The sequence below is a fragment of the Melospiza melodia genome, chromosome 11, assembly GCF_035770615.1.
Source record: "Melospiza melodia melodia isolate bMelMel2 chromosome 11, bMelMel2.pri, whole genome shotgun sequence".
Classification (NCBI taxonomy): domain Eukaryota; kingdom Metazoa; phylum Chordata; class Aves; order Passeriformes; family Passerellidae; genus Melospiza; species Melospiza melodia.
This window is the reverse complement of record NC_086204.1, coordinates 31,539,859-31,564,423: the sequence shown is the minus strand read 5'-3', so window position 1 is coordinate 31,564,423 and position 24,565 is coordinate 31,539,859. Positions and strand designations below refer to the sequence as shown.

Here is a 24,565-nt window from a genome sequence, read left to right as displayed (position 1 = left end):
TCTCTTTTACTCTATTTTATTTGCACTTTTATCAGGAGCTTGTTTGGTGAAATTCCTAGAGGTGTCAGTGCTCCCTATGGCAGGAATGAGGCAGAGCAATGGTTCATTGCCTGCTGCACTTGCCATGATAAAACTGCTCGTGCTAGTATGTATGTTTATATATATAACCAGGAAACTCTTCTTGCAGTTTACTTTTGCTTGGTCCAATCGTACATTCTCCATCAAATGACTAAACCTTGGTATCTCACTGGAAACCACCCTCTGTCCTCAATTTGCTCAAAGACTGACCTAAGCAGGAGTGTTTTGACATCAATTCCAGACTGACTCGTTGAAAGGATATCTTGCTCCAGATTTAAGAGTGTAACTCAGTAACTTGGACACGTGTGTCATGTTGGTGTGTTGGTTGATTGTGGCATGGGTATTTAGGCTGCTAGTGCATCCCTGTTACTGTCAGACAAAAGATCACTAAGGTTTGGAACAGAAAGAAATATTTGTTTGTGAAATTTCCTCCTTTGGTTTTGCCCTTAATCACTTTTCTGGCCTGGGTCCAGGGCTGGCACCAGCTGTGCCAGGGGCTCCTGGGCCCTCAGGGCTCCCCACAAGCTGTGCTGCACTGGTGGGTTCTCTGGCTGTGCTGCAGCTGGAGGAGGATGTGAAACTCCCTGGGACACCTTGCTGGTGACACCACTGTCCCCTTGTCTGTGGCTGACAGTGAGGAGGCAGGAAGGGAACAGAGGGGCTTGTGTTCTGAAACAGAACTGAAATTATTTGGCTGAGCACTTCTCACCCAGTTCTAATTTTAATATTTTAAGGTTGTATTAAAATGTATACTGATGAACAATCTTCTGGAGTGCCTCATCCACAGCTGTGAAGACCCACATCTTTTCCACAGAGAGGTCGTGTTGTTGTGCCTGCCATTTTAGATTTGAATTCTGGTCTTTTAAAATGCATTTTCCATTTGATTTGTGTGCTACTTTAATTTTCTATTCTCTGCATACGTAACAGTAATGATAATTCCAAACAATTATTATGATAATAGTATGAAGGACTGATGGGTACTATGAGCTGTAGGAAGAATTCTGATATGAAACTCACTGCAAATAACACGACTTTATGTGATAACCAAATAAAATATGTTGTGAAATTCCTTTTGGGTGACAAGAGCAAGAACAAAAAGCAGATTCTGTGTTTGTTGGAGACATACATCATGTTTCACTGGTGAAAGCAAACAGAGCAGGCAATGCATTTGAGTGGGGCTGTAGTTGTATACAATGAGCTCATCCGGGTCCAGGTGCAGCCATCAAGGGAACATTTGATACCATGAAGTTCCTTAAGCTCCAAATGCTGGTATTTCTAGAAAGTGAGTTATTTAATGTAAGTGTAAATACCAGGCAAGAAAGGGAGCCGCTTTCCGTAGCTCGGGAAGTCATGTGCATGCTCAATATAAATACAATTAACCATTTCATACCTTGGCACACCAAGAAAAGGTTTGATGACGTAGGAACTGTGACATTAGCCCTCTGTACTCTTTTGATTCTTGAAACCATGACAACATTGCCGGCAGTTTTGCCAAAAGCTGGATGTGAGCTTCTGCCTGCAAACCAGCCCTGGCGCCTCCTGCCCCAGATGGGAGGCTGCTCCAGCGGCTCTCTGCAGACGCAGCCTGGTGATTTTCCTGTCTCCTCTCTCCGGGGCCGTTTCCTGGAGCCAGCCCAAAGGGCGCCCAGAGCGGGGCAGGCCGGAGGGGACCTGTGGCTGTTGCCCTGCCCAGGGCGGAGGGGCCAGGCCGGGACCCGGGGCTGTGCCTGGGCACCACTGGCGCTGCGGGGGCCGGGGGCCGCGGGTTCCCTCCAGCTGTCGGTGCCTGTGTGCGCACCCAGCGCAAGAAAAGCCTGATGGTTTGGGTTCCTGGATGTGCTGAGAACTGGACTTGGGTCAGGAAATTGCTTTAGGCTAAGCAAAGCATTAATTTAATATTAGTAAGGAAGACAGCCTCCAACTGCATTCTAATTTTTTTTTTCTACATTAGAGAGCAGGAATTAGTATTTTTTTCACTCTTTGCCTCCTTTTTAAAATGATTTTTAAGCAGTCTATCAAGTTGGTAAAGAAAAAAGACAGTAAATTATCCCTTTGCAATGTTGTTAAGTGGAGGAACATCAATGTAGTTTAACACATTAGGGAGGGAATTAAATAAAATTTGCTATTGGTTAGCAAAACTCTAGGCCACCTCTACTGTCTGCAGATGTTTATTCTCCTAAATACAGATACCAAATCTCTTCTGATTCTAAAGGCTGTTTCACACTTCTTTCTCATTTTCTAGAGAAAACTCCTCATGAATATTTTTAAGGCATTGGTCATACCTTTGTGCAGGACTGGAAATAAATTACCCTGGGTCAAGTTCTGTTTATACAGTGGACTGCTCTTGCAGAATTACCTCCTTGACTTAATAACTTCCTTTCGGATGACATTTCTGCCAGAAAGAAGACAAATTGGCCGAGGTCAGCGTGCGGATCAGCTCAGCGTGTAGGAGGAAATTGCGGCGGATCAGCCAAATTGCGGCGGCTCTGGCTGCGGCAGCCCCGGCTCAGGGCTCTGCGGCAGGGCCCTGCTGCAGCGGGGCCAATTCCAGCCCTGCTGGAGCAGGCAGAGCTCAGCTGGAGCAGTGGCCATGAGTTAGATCAGCACAGGGACCCTTCTGGGTCTGCTCTGACGTGCAGCTGCCTTTCAGACCGCTTGGTCAAACGCAGGATCCCCAAAGTGCTCGTGGGTCTCTGCAGATGGCACACTGTGACATTGTCCTGCATGCTCCTCTCTCTCATTCCTGCAACCTCCTTTGAAATTGTTGTCTTACAAGTGTCTGGGAGCTGGCAGCTTGCAGCTGAGCCTGCTCTCATCATCCACAATGGCAGGGGGGAGGATGCTGAATTTGCTTCCTGATGAGTTACATTGAGGCACAGGACTGAAGGATTGGATGCAGATCCCGTAATCCCACTCTTGATGAGTGCCTCGGTGCTGCTCTTTGTAGATCTGGATGTTATAATAGACCACATTATGTTAAATAGAACATGTTATGTTATACCGAACATATTATGCATTTGTTATATATTTAACATTATTTATTTTACTTATACATGTAAAGCCAAACAAATCTGAGCTGTGAGGAACAGTTCTGCTGAAGTCAGTGGCTTTATATTGTATGGAATTGGTTGTAAGAGAGCAGTGGAGGCTGCAGGTATTGGCCAGAGTGGAGCCAAAACCTTGGCAGAGCCTTTGCAGAAAATGCTTGGGAAGTTGAGCTGCCCCTCGGCCCCTGCCCATCTCACAGCCTGCCCTGGCAGCATTGCCTGGGGCAGGGGCAGTGTGAGCCACATTTGCAAGCGCTGTTACTGCACCTCAGCCCCTCCAAAGTGCGCTCCCATAGCCCAAGCACACAGGGGAAAAGCCAACAGCCAAACTGCAAAACATTTAAAAGGGTGGCGTTACACTTTCCCTTTGCAAATTCTTCTATTCCTTCTGTGTTCTACAACAAAAGAAATGCAAAGGCCTCCTTTTAATTAAGCTCTTTATCCTTTGAAGTTATTTTGGACTTTTTTTTTCACATTGGTGATGTAATTTATGTAAATAATCATCTATCTATGAAAGGAGTGTGTCTGTCAAAAGCTGAAATAAAAAACATCCGTCATTTTGAAGTGATTAACATTCTCCAGATGTTTAAATCATCGGATTTCAGGAGTTTCCCTTTGTTGTGATAATGATATAGTATCCAGAACAAGAATGTTTACTTTTTTGTAGGGGTCAAACATAGATTTTTCACAATCCTATTAAAGCAAGCAGTTTATTGTAATTGTATGTGCAGATGAAAGCATATGCAGTTATTATTATTTCCCTTAATTGTAAACTGCTGCTGGTAATTTTACTGTAAAGCTGAAACAAAAGGAACATACTTGAAAGGACCACCACTGCCCACTTATGTAATCAATTTATAGATGTCAAGTTTGTACCGAGATGGTTATCCCTCTCCCTGGGAGCCCGGTGACAGGCTACCACCCTGCTTTGGGGCTGCCAGGAGGGCAGGAGATGTAGCTGATAATGATTAGTGACAGCTCTGAACCGCTGCTCTCAGCCTCGGCTGCAGGGAGGGAGCGAGGCGCACACTCCTGCCTGGGGCTGGGCCTGGTGCTGACCAGAGAATCCTGCCTGTCCAGTGCTGGCCAGCCCACTGTGGGGACTGCAACAGCACGGCCTGATGTAAGGAAAAGGAGGGGTATGGTCTTGGAAAAGGGGTACGTGTGAAGAATGGACCATTTTCTTTTGCTCTCATAGTCCTTGCAGAGCAACACCCTTCAATTCATAAAACTGGCCAACACACAGGGTGTGTATATCTGAAAAGTCACCCCAGTGGCAAGCTCCTCAGAGCTGACAAAACACAACTGGAGAGATCTCTGAGTGGGCTGATGGGCAACAGCAACTGGCCAACCTCCTTCAGTGTTTGTTTTTAACAGAACCTCTCCTGAAATATGAATTTAGAAGAAAAATTTATCTCTGGAAAAATACTAGATAGTTGTTCCACACAAATAACCACAGCATCTACCCCAAGATTTCAACTGAGCTGAAACTTTAACTAAGGATTGTTCAAAGTATAACATTTTTTCAGTTGATGGAAGGCTCTTGTCAGATGAGCAGATACACCCTGGGGCATGTTGCAGGGACAGAGGCAAGCTGGCCCTGTGACCACGGCTGCTCTGTGCCTCCCGTTTCCCCTCCGGGATGGTTTTGGCACCCATCCCTCTCTGGCTCCAAATGGGCTGTCCTTAGGAGGAGACACAACCCATTGGAGCAACTTCTGTGTCCCACCCAGGTGAGCTGGTGGCTGGTGGCTGATGTCAGTGATGCACCAGATCCTGCAAGCTGACATTCTGAAAAACATGTCTGAGGAACAGGTGAGTTACAGACATGCACTAAATACCTGTTCTGCTGCATTTGCAGTTTCCAGGACCTGGAAATATTAGTTCTGTTGTTTTTCCACTGCCTGTTGTTGCACACAGTCAACAGGACTATCCTTCTAATGCAACATCACATCACACTGCATCGCATCACATTTCATTGCACAGTAAACATCACTTTACATGGCTTTGCATGGCACAGCCTGGCCCCTGTGTTCCCAGGGCCTATCACACCACTGTAGTTGGGGATTTGGTGCATTTCCACTCACCATGGTTGTAGGGATGTGCCAGCGGCCCATGGAAGTGTTTTACTGGGTTAGCTGACACGGTTCCTGCCTGCAAATGGACTATGGGGCAAAACAGCTATTTCAGAGCAGCAGCAATTGAAGGAAAGAGGTCTGTGCCTGTGGCATGCTGCAGATGTGCTGATGTGATCCTGAGTCCAAAGTGTGGCAGGCTCAGTGGCTGGATGGAGCAGGGCGGCCCTGGTGCTGCTCTGCTGCTCTTGTGCACAGGCTGCATCAGTTCATGTCACAGCTGCGCCAGGCTGGGGTCAGGGTGAGCCTGGGGTCTGCCAGGCCCCAGCCCCTCAGCTGTGGAGCTCTAAAATACAGTATGCTAGCAAAGCAGATAACTTCTGGAAATAAATCCCGTAAATACAAATTCTTGGCTAAACTCTGAGTTTCAGGCAAACTAAACTCAACTCCAGCACCCAAACACCCGTCAGTGCTTCTGGCTTACTTGAGCAAATTACTTCAACTATTTTTATATTTTTCATGTAACTGCAGATCTGATATGTACATAGAGCCAGATGACAACCAGCCAGCTTCATCTGCCTTCTTTCAACTTCATACTTGTAACTAAAGTTCACACAATATTTTCAGAGACATCCATCCCCCCCATCCCCCCTCAAAAAAAAAAAAAAAAAAAAAAAAAAAAAGAAAGAAAAAGCATGAGGAAGGCAATGGGAGGATAAAAGACAAGCACAAAATGCAGTTCACTTAAAAATATCTCTGCTTGATGGAGGCTAAAAGGTGGCAGCTGTGCCAAAGTAGTGGACCCTAAATCGCTGAGCAAAAAAGAGCAGGGAAGACTCTGATTGCTCCCAGTACTGTGGTGAATGTGTGCTCTCAGCCACAAATCAAGCAAGCTTAAAAAAAAAAAAAAAACAACCCGGAAAAAAAAAGACTCAATCAAGGCAATAATGGCCTCCACTTCACAATCAGACAAGTGCTTCTACTTCAGAAATCCTACCATTTATGGCTGATTGCTAACCCTGGCCTCATTTCTAATCTAAAGGGTGAGTAATAATTTGGAAAAGGAATTATAACAACTTCCCAACCATTTGGTAAATCGTCATTACTTTTAAGGGGTGTTGGGGAGCTGTTGCTGTTTGTCAGATATTTTTTTCCTGCTACAGCTTTCCTACTTCCACCACTCCTTTTCTCCTTAATCTCATACTGGAAGGGAAGTAATGCACAGTGGAAATACGTAAGAAAGCAAAGTCTGAGGGATCCTCTGAGCGTGGGACTGTGCCATGCAGAAGCTGGCATGAAGCACAGAAAGGTGCAATGGCTCTTCCCTTTGTAGGGTGCCCAGAGATTCATGCAGGGGTCAGAGGGGCGCTGAGCATTGCTCCCAGCCCAGGGCTCCTGCGTGAGCTCCCTAGAGTGGGAAACCATCAGGAAATTCCCAGGGGAAAGGATGAGGACCACCCTGCAGGTGGATGGGCGGCGCTGGGCTGCTGGTGCAGGCAGAGCCTGCTGGAGCCCCCCTGGCCCAGTTGGATGGAGCCGGTGCTTTGCTGTCCCAATCCTGCTGGGACCGTCTGGAGCAGGCAAAGGGACATTAACCATTTGACCCATAGGTTATCCTGATGGGAAGTACCAAGTCTGGAACCCTGAGCTCCGTTTATTGCATTTATTTTCTGGTTCAAGCAGGGAGAACTGCATCTGTAAATATTTCAGTGTTTATGTGAATATTTTTTCCATCTTCTGCAAGTCTATTGTCATTTTCACATGCACGTCAGAGCTGATTGTAGAGGTTATTCCAACCAAAGCAATTCTGTGATTCTAGGGTTTTCGAGGGAGAAAATAACAAAACAGAGGACTTGGGCAATGTTCCTTTTGGCCATCACCTGTGAGGGCCACAGCTGCCCTGGGCAGAACTAAGGACTTTGCCTGGTGCTGCTGTTCTCACAGACAGAGTGTTTAAAAACAGATAAAACTTGATGCAGAAAAACAGAATCGGGGGGACCTGTGCTGGGGGAGACCTGTGCACAGCTTCACCTGGGTTACCTATTCCAATCCTGCAGAAATCATGATGATGTTTTGATAATAGCAGACATTTGTGATCAAAATACCTCTTATTTCAATGATTCAAGGACAAAATGGGATGCTATTGTCTCCCTGGATGATTGTGAGATGTTTTATGAAAGGTATGATCAGTGTGTTTGGAGAATGACAAAATTTCCTCCCTGTCTTGGGAGGTAACTGCAGTACTGGCTGTGCAACAGAGTCCCTTACTCCTGGTTTGTGCTGTGAAGGGATCTGTGTCTCAGTTATTTATGTCTGTATTTTAAATATGATTTGAAAAGAGGCTGATTCAAAAATTTTCAATGACCCAGTGAAATCTGAACTACTTATAGCAAGACAAGAAGTATAATGCTTCAATCAAAATAGCAGCTTGGAATGTGTTTTATTAAACAGAGTTCATTTAATACTACCCCAGAGTGCTGTGGATGTGAAAACACATTCTTGAATTGGAACTTTCATATCTAGGTAATAGGAATGAAGGGAAAATTGTCATTTTTAATATTGCATATTTTGGGACAAATTCTGGTCTCATATAGAACTACCCACAGCATTCCTGAGTATTTTCCAAAACTGGTGTGTCCCTGGATCCTGTATGTCACTACGAGGTGAATATGTTACAGGAAAAACAAGCAGATCCTGCACAGAGCTCTAAGTGAAATCCTGGCAGATTTAGCTTTCCTTTCATTCTCTCTGCAGTACTTTCAAGGTGTTTCAAGTGAGAGAAAACAAAACAAGTCTCGGACTAAGTGCGATTGAAGAAAACTCTGAAATAAGACATCAAGGGATGTAAAATAACAGAAAAAAAAAGTGGAGTATTTATATGAACCCTGGATGCATTTCCCTTGTAAATATTTCTTGATTTTTGCTAGCAATATTATGCAAAAATATTTAAATGAGCAGATTTTAAAAGAGCAGTGCTGCCTGTGTAACATGGATGCTCAATCTATCGGGGACAAGCGGTTGGGAAGTGGTGGGGCCGTCTGTATCTCCATGAGTGGACAGCTGCTGATCATCCCAAGGAAAGCAGGTTTTTCCTTGCCAGCTGTTCGGTGTTTCGGGAGTTTAAACGGCTTCGCCATCAGCCGGAGGGTGAGCAGGGGAGGCACGAGGGCTGATTTTTCCCGGGCGCCTGGCGAGCTCGGCGGCGCGGGGAGCGGGACCGGCGGCTGCGGGGGCTCCGCGCTCGTCGGTGCCCGCGCTGGGGTCCCGGTGCCCACGCTGGGGTCCCGGTGCCCACGCTGGGGTCCCGGTGCCCCTCGGCGCCGCCGCCGCCAGGCGCCCGCCGGGACACGAAGCCAAGGAGGGACTGGCGGACCGGAGCCGGCGCGGAGAGCCACGCTCCCTGCGCAGTGTTAACATACCATAAAAAAGAACTTACTGGGTCCTTATTGAGAGAAACGAAAAATCCTGTTCCGTTCACACGGAGGAGCTCCAGTGCCTGTACGAGTGAACTCTCACCCGCCGTTAGTGCTGGTCGCGCCGGCACCTTCCACCTCTCCCGAATCCCGAGACGGAGGGAGGGCGTCAGCTGAGCACCGAGGGGACGCGTCAGCATCGGGCTCTGCCCCCGCGGCACCGCGCTCACCGCCCGGGGCGGGCTGGGGCACGGCCGGGCGCTGGGGAACGCAGCGGGGCCGGGCGGTTCGGGCTGGGGCAGAGCAGAGCGGTGCGGGCTGGTGCAGAGCCGGGCTGTTCGGAAAGGAGCGGGGCCGGGCGGTTCGGAACGCAGCGGGGCCGGGCGGTTCGGGCTGGGGCAGAGCAGAGCGGTGCGGGCTGGTGCAGAGCCGGGCTGTTCGGAAAGGAGCGGGGCCGGGCGGTTCGGAACGCAGCGGGGCCGGGCGGTTCGGGCTGGGGCAGAGCAGAGCGGTGCGGGCTGGTGCAGAGCCGGGCTGTTCGGAACGCAGCGGGGCCGGGCGGTTCGGGCTGAGAGAGAATCGAGCGGTTCGGAATGGGGCAGAGGGCGATGCGGGATGGGGCAGAGTGGGTGTCCTCTGCCAGCTGGGCCAAGCACTCAGCAACCAGGCTCTGAGCTGTCAGAACTGCTCCGCAAAAATCACAATTACAACTATAAAAGCTGATTTTGAGAAAAATATTTCTCTTTTCTCGGGATCCTGCAGAAAATAAAAACAAGCTTTTCCCCTCACAGTATAAAATTGACCAAAATAGCATACCTGCTCAGGTACCATAAATAAACTGCATCCACAAAGCAGAACAAGATCTTTCATGTAATCTCTATATGGAATTTGGGTGTCATTCTCTGATTTAAGAAAAAAAAAAAACAAACGGAGAATTCTCTGACCTTGACCTCAGGTACTACTGTCACTGCCTGCTGTCACACCACTGCCAACACAGCATGCTTGACAGCAATTCTTGCCAGCTTTATTTTCTCCTGGTCTGAAGAAATGAAGCGAGCAGCTCAGGAAATTTAGGTATGTATATAATTTCTAAAGGCACAATTTTTTTAAAGACATACCTTTTCAAAAAAAACCACCCAGCATGTTCCCCTGGGGTACTTTCAAATATGGTTAGATCAGAAGTGAAATATCTCCCATAATATCCCACTATGTAAAATAAAATTCACAAGATATTACAAAATAATTGTGTATTTTCAGTAACCAAAAGTACTGAAGAGCTGCTAAGCCTCCAGTGCATTATACATATAATATGATAAATTCAAAAACTTGAGACTGATTAAATTAAATTGAGACCTGGTTAAATCCAAGTGAAGCCCTGGCAGGAGTGGAAGGTGAGAGGTGCAAAGCCACCCTGGTCTGGAGATGTTTAACCCCATGTGAGAACACGGATTTCACTGCACTCTGCAGCTGTTACTGCCATGCTCTTGTAAACCATTTTAAGTATCTGAATTTCAGAGGAAGCTGTTTCAAGCGAACACTTGTGATTTGCATGTACAGAATTATCCCAGCGAATGGGTCAAGGGACTTTGTGCCCAAGTGCATGATGCGCTGGGGAGCACAACTGGCTGGGAACCTGTGGCACAGCCACAGGGAATGCTGTGGCGCTGGTTTGAGTAGTTTCCTGGTGTGGATGTGAAATGCTACGGGGTGAGAAATGACAATCGGTTCCTGGAGTGAATGAACCCATCTGTGTCCCCTGGAAAACTGAGTACACAGGTAGTGAAACTGTAATTTAAAAAAAAATTTAACACAGTGAGAGCAAGTATAAAAATACCTTTTAGATTAATTAAGTGGCTAAGCACACCTACAAATGATAAAAATTTGACAGTTTTAGGAGTCTTGTTGCTTATTGGTGAATTTCCCTGCAGCCATAAGCCCCAGAATCCCCTTTTCAAGGGTGCTGCCTCCAGCTGCCTCTGGATGCTCTTCCCAATTGCTGCCTCAATTCCCACACTGACAGCCCAACAGAATCCCATACAGCAGCTGGAAATAAAACACAGCTTGATAAAATTAACCTCAAAATGAGCTGGTGCAACTTGGGTGAGCATGGGGCAAGGTGTAAGGGCAGTGGTGCACGGAGGAAGGCGTTGCTGGTCCCAGACACCTCCTCAGCATCACCCTCTGCAGCCTTGGATGGGGTTAGGATAACATTTTTGTGTTAAGACGCCAAAAAGTCTTCCTGAAGTTTTTATCATTTTTCAGAGGAATGTGGGATCAGTTTCTGACAACCTATTTCTCAGAATGTAAATACTGTAGTGCTGTTACACAGGGTGAGGGTTTGGGCTGTTACAGGGTCTGTGGGCACTGCTTGTGGTTGGTGCTGGTGCCATCAGTCCCTTGAGCCATGTCCAACAGACCAGTGCTAGACATTTTAAGAAATGTCACATGCAGAGGAGGGTTCAGACTATTCTGAACAAACTCCCTGAAATCCACAAGCAACAACTACCTCCTCTGTGTGCAAGACGTGCTCCCCAGGTGGTGAAGAGGGATCTGCAGGAATAGTGGGACTCCCAGCAGTGGGGATGGCAACAGGGGTTCCCCAGGGCTTTGCTAAGGCAGCAGCTTGGGAGGATCCTCTGCATGGAGGAAGATGCTGCTTTTTGTTGATGGAAGCCCTGGAGTTTCAGTTCAGTCCCGACAGGCAGTTGACCCTCAGAGCGGAGAGGAAGGTCTGACACAAGCCCGCATGCCAACAATGCTGCAGTACCACCTGCGGCAGAAGCCATGTCCCCACACCTGAGGAGCTGCTGTGCCTTGTCCTGCTGTGGGCTGCTCCCCCACCTGCCTGCTGCCCCACGGGCTGTGGGACTCCAGTTTTGTTCTCACAGCTCCTGGCCAGCAGCTCTGCACTGTTAGAAATCACGCCCCTGGGTTGAGTCATACTTTAGCCAGTCCGCCCAAACGCACATGAGGCCTGACACTGGTGCACACAGCGCTACTTTGGAAGGTTTCTGAGCAATTTCCACCGCATGTACTGGATGGTCTTCAGTCTTCAATGCCTGTCTTCCCCTTCCTGAAGGAGACACCTGCAGAGCCAGCTGGCTCTGCAAAACACAGAAGTTGTAAGTGAAATGCTGCCACACAGAACACAGTGAAAAGCTGCAGCAAACCAGTTATTTCTAAGATAACTGATGGAGTACCACTTTGTTAATTTAACAGTACACTTTAAAAACTCCCAAAACATTCTATGGCTTTGTTCTCTGTGTCCTGCTCACTATTCTGTTAGTTACCTTTTTTTCTGGTCTATGTCCATGAGAATATTACTACTTGGAGCACAGGAGAACATAAATCTCTTAAAAAGAGCATTACAATAACTTTTTCAGTTTGCCATTTGCTTTCAAATGTCTTAGTCTATATCATGATTTCAGCCAACAGACCAAGACTGCTTTCAGTATCATCCTGGGGTTCCAGCTCTCTGCTGGGATCAGCCTGTTCCCGAGCAGTCCGTCTCTTTCTTCTATGCACGTACACAGAGTGGCTCTTGTCTGGCCCCTCGGGAAACAAGGTGTCTGCGGGCACAGCAGCCTCCAGAGCCAGCTCCAGGCCTTTGTGGAATCTAGACAGAAACAATTCTCTAGTTACTGTCTTTACACATTTGCTCAGGATCTGAAAATTACTCTGAGAAACGAATGCTTTTAGAATGTAATCAAAACATGCAAGGGGAGAAAAGTGGTTGCTAACATTTTCCTTAATACTGAAGAAAAATTAGATGTCATGAACAGAACTGGTATTTTCTTACAAACCTGTCAATCCTCCTTATGTTTTCTTCCATTTTCTGATTGGCTACATGTACCAGAAATTCAATATATTCTTCAGAGACCATCAATCTCCCTTTGTGGCTCAATGGAACTTCTAAGCAGTGAGTGCTCCGCACAGCCTGAAAACACACACATGATTTACCTGGAATAAAGTTTTTTAGTTTATGAAGGTTATTTAAATAATGTAGGGAGTTCATTATAGCAAAAAACCTGCTTATCCATACAATTATTTAAGTTGCTGTCACCTAAAGCAGCAAGCTACCTCTTTGCTATAGCATGCCCTGTGACAGCTCCTAAGCACCAGTCAGGTCTTGGCTGGTACAAAAATCAAGGTTAACGTAACACCACAACTTCATTACATCCCTTACAGTAGCAGAGTACTTACCACTGTGATTTTTCCTCCTCTGCCAACTGTAATACCAGAGTTCCTGAACCCAGAGTCAATAGCCACTGAATGCTGCAGAAAAAATAAATACTTAAACAGGTCTTGTACACTTTCACAGCAAAAAATATTTATGGACGCCTTGCAATGCAACAATCTCAATTTTGCAAAAAACATATTCAAATAATCTACCCAGACTTATTAAAAAACGGTTACATTAAAATACTTTTTAAGATCAAACCCACAACTGGTGGGTGGTTTTCAGAGGCCCACGGTGGATCCTAATTGAATCCATCAGTGCAGAAGGGTGCAATGTCTCTCTGGGCACTGAACTGTTTTATGCCAAGGAGCTGGAACTGCACACAGTCGTGCCACGCCCTCACAACGATGAGCGCAGCTGCACTCTACCTGAGTCCCTCAGCTCTCCTGCACTAAACCCAAAACAAGCCCAGCTCAGCACACGTCGCTCTCCGCAGGCACGCTGGAAAAGCAGAAGGCAAAGGCATCATTCAGTGCACTGAAAACGGACCCAGATGGCCTGGCTGGTAGCAACGTACCATCTAAAATCCAGCCCCTTCAGCCAGTGAGAGCAGCCCAGGCCCCTCAGGCAGCGTTTCATGCAGCAGTCTGCTTCAGCTTGAGGACTCAATTGCAGGTGAGTCTTTTTTCTTTCTGAGTACAGTAAAACACTCACCAAGTTTAAAACTGTGTTTTTTCACCAGCTTACTTTACTACTCTAATTATTAAACACACAGCACACCTGGGACTGTTTCTAAGTGCAACTGCTTACCCAGGAGCCAATACTTTTATTTTTGCAGGCAAGAATGTAACAGAACAATGCCGCATTGCACTTGACGTGGCTTTACCAGCAGCTGCGCATCCTGCAGCTCTCGACACAGCACGTGAAGAACAAATGGTTCAAACTTGAACACAGCATCCCCAGTGGCTTTCTTCAGTGCTGTCATCTGGAAAATATACCATAATATTTACATAAAAATCATAGTACTTCCTCTCCTAAGAGTTAACAACACCCTGCTGTGTTCTCCTTGGCCTGAAACTTCAGCAAACTTTGCTTTGCTGGAACAAATACTAATGAAAACAAATATTCTGGAGGACGCTCCTGTGCATGTGTGAGAATGTATATGTATGGTAAAGTGAACTACAAATTGAGTGAGAACATGCTGATCTTGCAACTGCCTCTTTTGTGGGACAAAGCAATATATGCAAAGAGTAGATTATTTTGAAAGCATATTAAAAATGAAAAATCTGGCACTATAGATGTTTGTAATTTCAGGGTATTTAATGATACTAAATTAACAATGCTATATAAGAGATTCCCTGTTACACCACCTTCAGGTATCTGCCTGCAAGCACAGCAAGCTGGGCTCAAGAGATATTTTTTAATTCAAGAGTTTTAAATATGACTCCAGAGAGCAAGAAATTATCTAAGTTTCTGGAATATCAGCTGCCTTTATAACTGAGCAGAGAATCTGATACTGAGTTTAAAAGCATTCTCTTAAAATAGGCCTGAAGAATTTATTAAGCAACACATCTATGGAAAAGTTAATTTTGAGAGTCAAGTATCAATTCATGTTAGTAGCAGGAATAAAAACCCTTTGACACCATGTGTTTTCTATGACAACTGGAGCATTTCCATGAATAAAAATAAAGGCTGTATCTCACTGTGCCCTTACCACATCGCCTTTGACACACGGGTCATGTGTTACCAGGAGCCACGTGCAGTTCTTCTTCTGGATGCCCATGCCGTCTGTGTCCTGGTGATGGACAGAAACCATTAAAGTGGCTCGGCAGCTCGGTGAGGTTTAATCTCGTGCTGCTACAAAAACGCTCCTTGGAAATAAAGAAGCAGCCCCTTGAAGCAAGAGCCAAATCACACCGCGATCAGACCCACTGCCACGATCACCCGGCCGGTCCCTCACGCACCACCACGATCCCCCTGCCGGTCCCGTCCCTCACCCACCGTGACCATCCCCGTGCCGTTCCCGGTCCCTCACCCATCGTGACCATTCCCGTCCCTCACGCACCGTGACCATCCCCGTGCCGGTCCCGGTCCCTCACCCATCGTGACCATCCCCGTGCCGTTCCCGTCCCTCACGCACCGTGACCATCCCCGTGCCGTTCCCGTCCCTCACGCACCGTGACCATCCCCGTGCCGTTCCCGTCCCTCACGCACCGTGACCATCCCCGTGCCGTTCCCGTCCCTCACGCACCGTCACCATTCCCCTGCCGGTCCCGGACCCGTCCCTCACGCACCGTCACCATCCCCCGTGCCGTTCCCGTCCCTCACGCACCGTGACCATCCCCCGGCCGTTCCCGTCCCTCACGCACCGTCACCATCCCCCTGCCGTTCCCGTCCCTCACGCACCGTGACCATCCCCGTGCCGTTCCCGTCCCTCACGCACCGTCACCATCCCCCTGCCGTTCCCGTCCCTCACGCACCGTCACCATCCCCCGGCCGTTCCCGTCCCTCACGCACCGTCACCATCCCCCTGCCGTTCCCGTCCCTCACGCACCGTGACCATCCCCCTGCCGTTCCCGTCCCTCACGCACCGTCACCATCACCCTCCCGTCGCACGAGCTCGTGGTGCAGAAGCTCTCGCGCGCGTTCAGCAGCCGCGCGAGCTCCGCGGCTCGCGCGTCCAGCGCGCGCTTCCGGCTGGGGTCCGGCCGCGCGAGCCGCTGCGCCTTGCGCCGCGCGAACGCCGCCATCGCGGGGGGACGGCGTCCCACGGCGGACAAACCTCGGCGCGCGGCCGGGCGGCGCGGCGGGGCGGGGCCGGTGGTGGTTCGGCCCCGCCCTCCTCTGCGTTCCGCCGCGCGGCAGCGGCACTCCGCAGGTAGGCGGTGGGCGCGGGGGCTCCCGGGCGCTCGTCCGGGGAGACGGGACGAGAAGGCAGCGGCTCTGCGCTACCCGTGTCAGGCTCCACAGCCACGGGGACACGGCCGGGCTACACGGGGGCGACGGCTGTACGAGGCGGCCCGAAGGGGCGGGGCCGGATCGCAAGGAGCGCTTCCGGGGCACGGCCTGACCGCGAGGCGGATCAAGAGGCGGGGCCTGGCGGCGAGGCGTCTGTGTGGGCGGGGCCTGGGGGGCAGAGGTGTGTTTGTGGGCGGGGCCTGACGCTACGGGTGTGTGTGTGTGCGGGGCCTGACGCTACAGGTGTGTGTGTATGCGGGGCCTGACGCTACAGGTGTGTTTGAGGGCGGGGCCTGACGCTACAGGTGTGTTTGAGGGCGGGGCCTGACGCTACAGGTGTGTTTGTGGCGGGGCCTGGCGGTGCAGGTGTGTTTGTGGGCGGGGCCCGGCGCTACAGGTGTGTTTGTGGGCGGGGCCCTGCGGTGCAGGTGTGTTTGTAGGCGGGGCCTGACGCTACAGGTGTGCTTGTAGGCGGGGTCTGGCGGTACAGGTGTGTTTGTGGCGGGGCCCGGCGGTGCAGGTGTGTTTGTGGGCGGGGCCCGGCGCTACAGGTGTGTTTGTGGGCGGGGCCCGGCGGTGCAGGTGTGTTTGTGGGCGGGGCCTGACGCTACAGGTGTGTTTGTGGGCGGGGCCCGGCGGTGCAGGTGTGTTTGTGGGCGGGGCCTGACGCTACAGGTGTGTTTGTGGGCGGGGCCCGGCGCTACAGGTGTGTTTGTGGGCGGGGCCCTGCGGTGCAGGTGTGTTTGTAGGCGGGGCCTGACGCTACAGGTGGGCTTGTAGGCGGGGTCTGGCGGTACAGGTGTGTTTGTAGGCGGGGCCTGACGCTACAGGTGTGCTTGTAGGCGGGGTCTGGCGGTACAGGTGTGTTTGTGGCGGGGCCCAGCGCAGCCCGGGGCCTTCCCTTGCCCCGCTGCCTCCCTTGCCCCGCTGCCTCCCCTCCAGTTCGGTTCGTTCTCACAGGATCGATCGCCCTTCGGCCCCGCGGTGTGTGCCGTGCTCCAGGCGGGGTCCGCAGGGCAGGTGGCTCAGGCTGCCCGTGACCTGCACAGGTACCAGGGGTGTCATTGTGTCTTTTAGCAGGTCCCCTGGTCGCCATGGCAGCCAGCAGGAGTGTGATGAGAGCGGTCCGAGTGTTTGAATTTGGTGGCCCTGAAGTGCTTAAACTCCAGTCAGATGTGTTAGTTCCTGCTCCAAAAGAAAACCAGGTACACGTGAGCTCTGTGAAGGGATATAGTGATAATGAATGTTAACAAGTGCCTGCAGGACAGAATGAGAGATACAACCAAAGCCCTACACCTAGAGTACATGAGTTTTGGTCAGTGTGTTCGTACTACTTGAGATATCATGCTTAACAGATGTGGGCTCTTTACTCTGCTGTGGGCTTCCACATCAAGATTTCCCTGAAATTAGCTTCACTTTGACACTGGGTTGTTACAGAGGCTGTTTGAGAATTCAGTAAAAATGCTACAGCACCATGCTGTGAATTCAAGGGCTAAATCATTTTAGTTATTGCTTAAGAAGTGTCTTTTCTTTTAGGTATTAATTAAAGTCCATGCCTGTGGGGTCAATCCTGTTGAGACATACATTCGCTCTGGGACCTATGCCAGGAAACCAGCTTTGCCCTACACTCCTGGCTCGGATGTGGCTGGGGTGGTTGAAGGTGTCGGGGAACACGTGACTGCATTCAAGGTATTTACACACCAGGGTATATTCACCATTGCTTCGTGGGTCCTCTGTGGCTGACTGCTGTGACACTGTACCTGGTTTTGTTGCTTATAATCACCTAATCTCTTCAAGGGGGGAAACCCTCCATGGACTGTACAAGCACTGGCAAACCAGTCTGCTGGTGGGGCTGTGAGGAATGCTGTGCTCTCCTGAAGCTCGGGGCTCTCACGAGGGGCACTGCACTCTGTCTGCTCAAAGCACTGATATCTGGTGTACAAAAGTTGGGGTTTGGAGCTATTTTTCTGGCGTTGCAGAAAAAGTTGAGATTGGAAGCTTCTTGCTGGGGGTAGTAATTTCAGGCAGAACTAAAAATTTTTCTGTAAAGTATTTGAGAAATGGAAATTGCTTACTTATAAAGCTCCATAAATTCTGTTATTTGTTACTAAAATTGTTCAAATACCCTATTACTCCTGTCTAGTAATTTTATTTGGATTTCTCAGTGGGAAAGTCTCGGGACAGGAGAAGGCAAATATCAGTTTGCTAAGAAAGATATCTATGACGCCAATTTAGTTTTTAAATTGGTTCTCCTATTTAAGTCATTAGACATTTGGTCCCAAACCAACATAAAAACTGTAGGTAAAATTGGGCTGGAATTTCCTGATTTGGAATTTATGTAACAATTTTGGGAGATCTGAGAGACAGGGTTATCAAGAGAGAAGAATAATCTTTTTTCATATTTTCTTACTAACAGCTTGCTATATCTGCTATGTGTGGCTTTTTGCTTCCTCTGACAATTGTGATGCTCTTGGCTTGAATGAGAGAGAGATGTCTTAGGGTATATTGAGGGGAAAAATATTTCCACATTTAAATAATTTAGAAATGTTTCTTTTGTATTTGTAAAAGCTTTTGAGGTTTTTCATTTGGAATCTGTGCATGGAATTCCTGACTTCAGTCAAAGTTCATTAAGGTTCATATTAATGAGGCAGTAAGTTTGTGTGTTACACTGCTGGGTGGGGTTATAACTATGATACTTAGATTTAAGTATAAGAAATTACACAGTTTGTGTTGCGTTGCTGGTATGTATCGGATTTTATAAAAATTTCTTTGACAAATGTAACTGGTTATTTTTGATAGGAGAACTGTTAGAAATAGCCCAAACCTCTGTTAATTTCATCTTAATGTTTATGAAGGAAAAACTAAGGGAAATGATTGATTTCTCTGTGTTGTCTCCGTCCATTCTAGAAAGGTGACAGAGTTTTCACCCTTGAAACGCTTTCTGGAGGATATGCAGAATATGCAGTGGCTGCAGCCAGCAGAGTCTTTCCTTTGCCAGACAAACTGGACTTCAGGCAGGGAGCCGCGCTCGGAGTGCCCTGCTTCACTGCCTACCGGGCCCTTTTCCAGAAGTAAGGCACCAAACCATGCTTGTGCACTTTAATCTTTGCTATTTACAATGCCAAAGTTCGTGTTTGCACTGCCCTATAAAAGGTGAGTGGGAGATGTTTAAAAACATTACGCTGATGGAATTGTCAAATAATTGTGATCTAGCAGCTTGTGACTGTGTTTTCCTGCTGAGCCTTTTTTCTTGAGAGAACCTACTGGGAAAGGCTTCATGGAATAAAATATGTGACTCCCTCTCAGTACTCACTGGTATTTTGGCTGGGGAAGAAAAAGAGCAATACTTCTAATTTCCTCAGTAAGCAGACAGGTGCTGTGGAGCAGAACCACTGCCTTCCTGTGGCAGGCCAAAGTCCTGAACTGAAGCTCAGTACCAGGCTCTCACTGGCTGCTGGCTGCACGTTGCTTCAAGTCATCAGTCACAGGATTTATTTCGCCTCCTTGTTTTCCCAAAAAGGCTTATGATATCTGTTTAGCCATAAATTGGAATATAATTGGAACATAAACTGGAAGCAGTGCTGTGTGAACAATGAGATTTGGTGTCAGTATCTGCAGCCCTATGTGTGAACAATGAGATTTGGTGTCAGTATCTGCAGCCCCGTGCTCAGTCACAGTGCCAGCATTTCTTGTGTTCTTCTCCTAGAGGCTGTGCCAAAGCAGGGGAAAGCGTGCTGGTTCATGGTGCCAGTGGGGGGGTGAGTATTCCAAGGGGGCAAGGGGTAGAGAGCACTGCTCTCTGTCCCTGCATCTGCTTCTTCCTGGGGTAGGAGTTATGGTCATATTTGTGTCAATAGATTAGCAGATTAGGTTTTTATTTCAGACACTCTAGGGTACACTTTCTCAGAAAAACCCCGTTATTCCCAATAACTGAGACTGCACGAGTGCTGGTGTGAGTTCCCAGTCAGAGGGTCACATCCTAAACAGGTGGTTGCTCTGGAAGCTTTACTGCTGATAGCAGAAAGCTCTAATTTTCCAATATGTACAAATTGTTCTCAGTCCTCTGAGAATAAGTCACTGGTGCAGGGTAACTGTGCATTTCTGTTTGCAGTCTCATGTTTTTACCCATGAGCCAACAGCTGGCTGCACAAGGAAAGGTGCTGGAATATATAAACCTGCGACTGAATACTGCATGAAATTGCACTTCTAGTTTTCTTTGGGTTTTCTTGACAAATTTACTTTAGATCTTTATGACTCAACATTTTAGTTTATCTCCCACACTCTGTAGTTGCTCATTTCTGGTGATGCACCAAACAGCTTCTGTGAACAGGCCAAGTTTCCTTAATTATTTGTTAGACAACAAAAAGATGAATTCATATCTTATTCTGAGATACTAGAATGGCATTTAGCATCGTAAATCCTTTTTTAAATTTTCATAAACTAAATGTAGTGCTTCTATTTTTACTGTAGTGCAAAGCTGGTAGGAGACATTGAGAATTCACTTTCTAAAGTAGTGTTAGTAAAATTTGTGCCTGCAGATTTTCTTTGCAATGTGTAATGCTGGTATTAATAGCAGGTGATTCTGTGAAGAGAAGAATTTCCTTGGATTTGTATAAGAAATATTGGGCTCAGGTTTGACAGATACTCGGCATTCTACATCTATGTGTGTCAAATGTTGATAGCTATTAAAAAACCTCAAAAATTTACCATGCCTTGGTAAATATCTTTTCTTTTTTAAAGAGTATTTGGCTGTCTTTGGGATCCAAATTATTGGCTAAAAAACACTTTACCAGACTAGCTTTTTAAATGGGGAAGTTCCAAGTTGCTGGTAGACTATTTAAAATGCTAAGAAAGAGGTAAAATGATTTCTCTTTTGTTTTTTTTTTTTTTTCTCCCTTGAGGTGGGACTAGCAGCATGTCAGATTGCCAGAGCTTGTGGTTTGAAGGTTTTGGGCACAGCAGGGACTGAGGAGGGCATGAATGTGGTCCTGAGAAACGGCGCTCACCAAGCCTTTAATCACAGAGACCCGGATTATACAGAGAAAATTAAGGTAGGCCTGTGTCTGGACTCAGGAATGCAGGTAGTGTTGTTCTTAACAACTTGTGAACAGTTGTTTGCAGGAGACTTTAAAATAGATTTATGTAGATCAATAGTGTACTACCTTTTCCATTTCTACACAAGGAAAAACTTTCTTGGGCTGGAAGAGCTGAGCTTTCCTCACAGGCTGTGGCATTTAGAACTTCCTACATTCAGCAAATTCTAGTGTGGGATCACATCACAAGTTAGCACAGCAAAATGTGCTGCAAATCAGCTCGTTTGCTGTCAGCTGCAGCACAAAGGCTGCATTGAAAATTTAAACAATGAGCTGTAAAGTGGATACTTTCTGTAGTGTTTAAAATTAAAGATGGTACCAAGCACTGAAGTACCATCCTGTGTCCTGCACAGGCGTGCACAGGGCCGGGAGGAGTGGACATCATCATAGAAATGCTCTCCAATGTCAACCTGGATGCGGACTTGCAGCTGCTGTCCCGTGCAGGGAGGGTGCTGGTGAGTGTTTGTGTTTGTGTCCTGGGCAGGGAGGTGCTGATGGGTGCTTGTGTCACTGACTTTGTGCGTTCAGCATCACGCTGAGCAGCTCTGACTCCTCTGGGCAGGTCGTGGGCTGCAGGGGACGCATCGAGATAAACCCAAGAGACACAATGAGCAAGGAGTCCAGCATTATTGGAGTGAGTCTGTTTCTTGCAACTGAGGTGAGAGGCATTTCTATTTCTAAGTATGCTTTATTGACTTGTTCCAGCACCCTTCTATTGACAGTTAAAATTATTTGGAAGAATGAAAGAATAATTTCACTGTAACAAACTTCTTAGTTCATTCCTTTATGTTTTGATTCAATCTCAGAACATCATAAAATATTTTCAGGTTGTGGAATTTGCTTTAATTATTGCATAAATTGCCAATAGTATTCTGAAACACTTGTCATAAACACTGTGTTTGTTGCATGCAGGAGGAAAGGCGTGAATGTGCCACAGCAGTCCTTGATGGCATAGAAGCTGGCTGGCTGAAACCAGTTGTGGGCTTGGAATATCCCCTGGAGAAAGTAGCCAAGGCCCATGAAGACATTATTTGTAGCAGTGGTGCCCGAGGGAAGATGGTGCTCCTTCTATAAAGGAGCACCCTTTTCCATTTATTTTGTAGCTGTTCTAACTGCACCGTTGCTTACATGGTTCACTGAATGTATGTTATAAACATACCTTTGATCATGTTTGACAGTAGCAGAAAATGCTCACTTAGATGAATTAGCTAACATTTTCTTTTTGTAATAAGCAGAGTTGCATTTACTGTAATGTAATTTTGGTAGCTTTTTTGATTGATGTGGCAATAATAAATTTTCTCTGCTGGCGTACTTTGTGCTGCAGGGAATGGTAGGGTTTGGTATCATGGAACATGTGAAGGCCACTGTAGGTAACAGAATGAAGATGCTTTTGACAGATACACAGAAGTAAACAACTCACTATGTGTGTTAATACAAATTGTAAATTCTTTTAGCCACAAAGTGTATACTGAAATTTTGTACTCAAATTTTGTCACGTAATTTACTTGAAATTAAAGCTTTTACTGACAAAATAGTTTTCTTTCCAGCTGAAAAGATGGGCAGAATCTCTCAAACGGGAACTGTTTGGAGCCGAGGCAGTTGTTCTTGTCTGTGCCTCTGAGGCTGAGGTGACAGCATCCTGCCCATCCAGAGGGACTGTCACTCTGGAGCTGCATCCTGGGATTCGCCTCCTTGGAAATGACAATCATGACCAAAACAGCTCATTTCTGGATGGTGAATGGCTGAGTGTGAAGATTTCAGTTCTTCCCATGAGCTTTAATAAAAGTCTCCTGGATCCCTGGCTGCCCTGAGAGCGGAGGGGAGAGTGTAGGCTGCATGGCTTTGTGGCAGGACAGTTCCTGTGAAATTCCTGAAATTCCAGCTGCTGAGGTGGGCAGGGCTCAGCCTCACACTGGGGCTGTGTGCAGGTGTCCATGTGGGGTCACTTTGCCATGACCCCGGGGTCATTTCATTGTGCCTTGTTCTCATAAACCTTCAGTCCATTGCAAACAGGTGGTGTTGCCAGGAAGATGGGGGAATGTCTCTAGAGTTAATAATTTCCATTTAGTGTTTCAGCGAGTGGTTTCAGCAAGCTGCCTGGGGAGAGAAGGACGAGCCAGCTCAGCTGTGGGACTGTCTGCCAAGGTGCAGTGGGCTCCTTCCTCCCTCTGGGCTGCCCCAGGGCACTGGAGCTGGTTTCCTTGTTCCTAGCACTTCCCACAGCAGTAGGGAGCTGTGGTTTTTTGTGAAGATTTAAGTGATTCCCCTGGTGTAAGTGGTGTGTAGCTAGTGTCTCTGCTGATTATCCAGGTGAAAGGTGCTGACTGTTCCTGCTGTCTCAAGCAGAATGTGGCCTGAGCAGTGGTGTCAGTTGGGAACCTGCTATTCCTCTTGACAACTGTTAGAGAAAGTAAATCATCTCTTAATATCAAAGTACTAAACAGAGGTTAAAAGTAATGGTTAATGACATAGATTTTGGAGATGTGCATAAAAAGTATATACCTTTCTCCTATATTCTGTATTCAAATAATATTTTTAATTCGGTCTTAATTTAGTAGGGGTCCATGACATGAATGAGAGGCTGATGGTTTGCAGTGGCTCCTTTCTTGCTTAGTGCTGCCACTGCATGGTGGATGATGTTCAGAGGAGAAATTCAGAGCAAGTCTCTGGTCTGCCCTCCCCGTTGCTGTCCCAAGGGCCGAGGTTGTAGTGGAGTTTGTCACCAGAAGGTGTCAGAGCAGCTCTGTGTTAGCACATTATCAAAGGGTGCCAGGTGACCTGGCAGAGCAGCGCAGCAGGACTCGGACTGACTTGTTGGCAATATCGTATAACGTTTATTCTTCTGTCAATTTCCAATGTATTGTATAAATTGAAGGATTTTTTTTAAATTTTGGAAGAAGTACTGTGGATAGAACTAATGAGGTATGTCTGATTTGTGCAAGCCACCAATCTAGGAGATGTCATCCTGGAGAGTCTTTGGTTTTGCTCTCTTTTTGGGACATGCTGCTCCTTGGCAGTGCAGAAAAGGGTGAGGAAGAGAGTGGGGGGCACAGACCATTGAATTTGGTGGAATAATTATCTCAGTTTGGTGGAGAATCTTCTCCTGATTTGACTGGGTGGGATTTTGGAGGCGGTGGTTCCCCATTGCAGCCTGCTTGGTGCTGCCATGGGTGATTGGAAGGGCTGAACAGGCTCTTGTATTTGTGCCGACTTTGGCATCTGCAGGAGAGGTTTGGGGTTCAAAGTGAGGACTTGTGTGCAATGCAAGCTATGGAAGCTGCTGCTCTATGTGTTTCTAGAACACAAAGGAGTGGAATTGTTCTGAAAAGCAGCTGCTCTTGGTTAATCTCATTGTGCCCCAACTAAAGAAGCTGCTGGGGAGGGTCCAGCAGAGGGTCGCAGAGATGATGAGGCACATTGCATCTGAAGCATCTCTAACTCTGAGAGACTGCCCCAGGTGGGCGTGCTTAGTGTGGAGAAGAGACAGCTGAGAGAGGATCTCACCAATCCATACAAATATGTCCAAGGGGCGTCTCAGAACGGTGTCGGGCTCTGTTCAGTGGTGCCCAGCGACACGATGAGGAGCAATGGCCATGACCTAAAGCACAACAAGTTCTACCTCAGTGTGAGGGAGAACTCTCCACGGAGGGTGGCAGAGCTCTGAAAGAGCTGCCTGGGGAGGGTGTGGGGACATTCCAAACCCACTTGTATGCGTTCCAGT

At 47.6% G+C, this 24,565-nt stretch overlaps 2 protein-coding genes across 12 annotated transcripts; one reads left to right on the top strand and one right to left on the bottom strand.

Annotated features, from left to right (window-relative positions):
- Positions 1-9,682: 9,682 nt before the first annotated feature.
- Positions 9,683-15,543, bottom strand: TYW3 (tRNA-yW synthesizing protein 3 homolog). 4 transcript variants are annotated; one of them, XM_063166356.1, is made up of 7 exons: positions 15,385-15,543; positions 14,508-14,588; positions 13,680-13,778; positions 12,817-12,888; positions 12,417-12,550; positions 12,051-12,229; positions 9,683-11,717 (listed from the first exon to the last, which is right to left on the bottom strand). In XM_063166356.1, the coding sequence occupies exons 1-7, from the start codon at positions 15,541-15,543 to the stop codon at positions 11,659-11,661; spliced, it is 783 nt and encodes a 260-aa protein (XP_063022426.1). In that variant the 3' UTR covers positions 9,683-11,658. The 4 variants fall into 4 exon arrangements, with proteins under 4 accessions (XP_063022426.1, XP_063022430.1, XP_063022429.1 ...); XM_063166360.1 differs by lacking the exon at positions 15,385-15,543 and adding an exon at positions 15,274-15,328; XM_063166359.1 differs by lacking the exon at positions 15,385-15,543 and adding an exon at positions 15,274-15,289 and having other exon boundaries at positions 14,508-14,664.
- A 62-nt stretch (positions 15,544-15,605) lies between these two features.
- CRYZ (crystallin zeta) lies at positions 15,606-22,681 on the top strand. Of its 8 annotated transcripts, none has more exons than XM_063166348.1 (9): positions 15,606-15,671; positions 16,829-16,956; positions 17,288-17,440; positions 18,659-18,822; positions 19,458-19,509; positions 20,653-20,802; positions 21,198-21,299; positions 21,407-21,502; positions 21,757-22,681. In XM_063166348.1, the coding sequence occupies exons 2-9, from the start codon at positions 16,846-16,848 to the stop codon at positions 21,916-21,918; spliced, it is 990 nt and encodes a 329-aa protein (XP_063022418.1). In that variant the 5' UTR covers positions 15,606-15,671; positions 16,829-16,845; the 3' UTR covers positions 21,919-22,681. The 8 variants fall into 8 exon arrangements, with proteins under 8 accessions (XP_063022418.1, XP_063022423.1, XP_063022420.1 ...); XM_063166353.1 differs by having other exon boundaries at positions 15,622-15,671; positions 16,832-16,956; XM_063166350.1 differs by lacking the exon at positions 15,606-15,671 and adding an exon at positions 15,937-16,025.
- Positions 22,682-24,565: the final 1,884 nt, after the last annotated feature.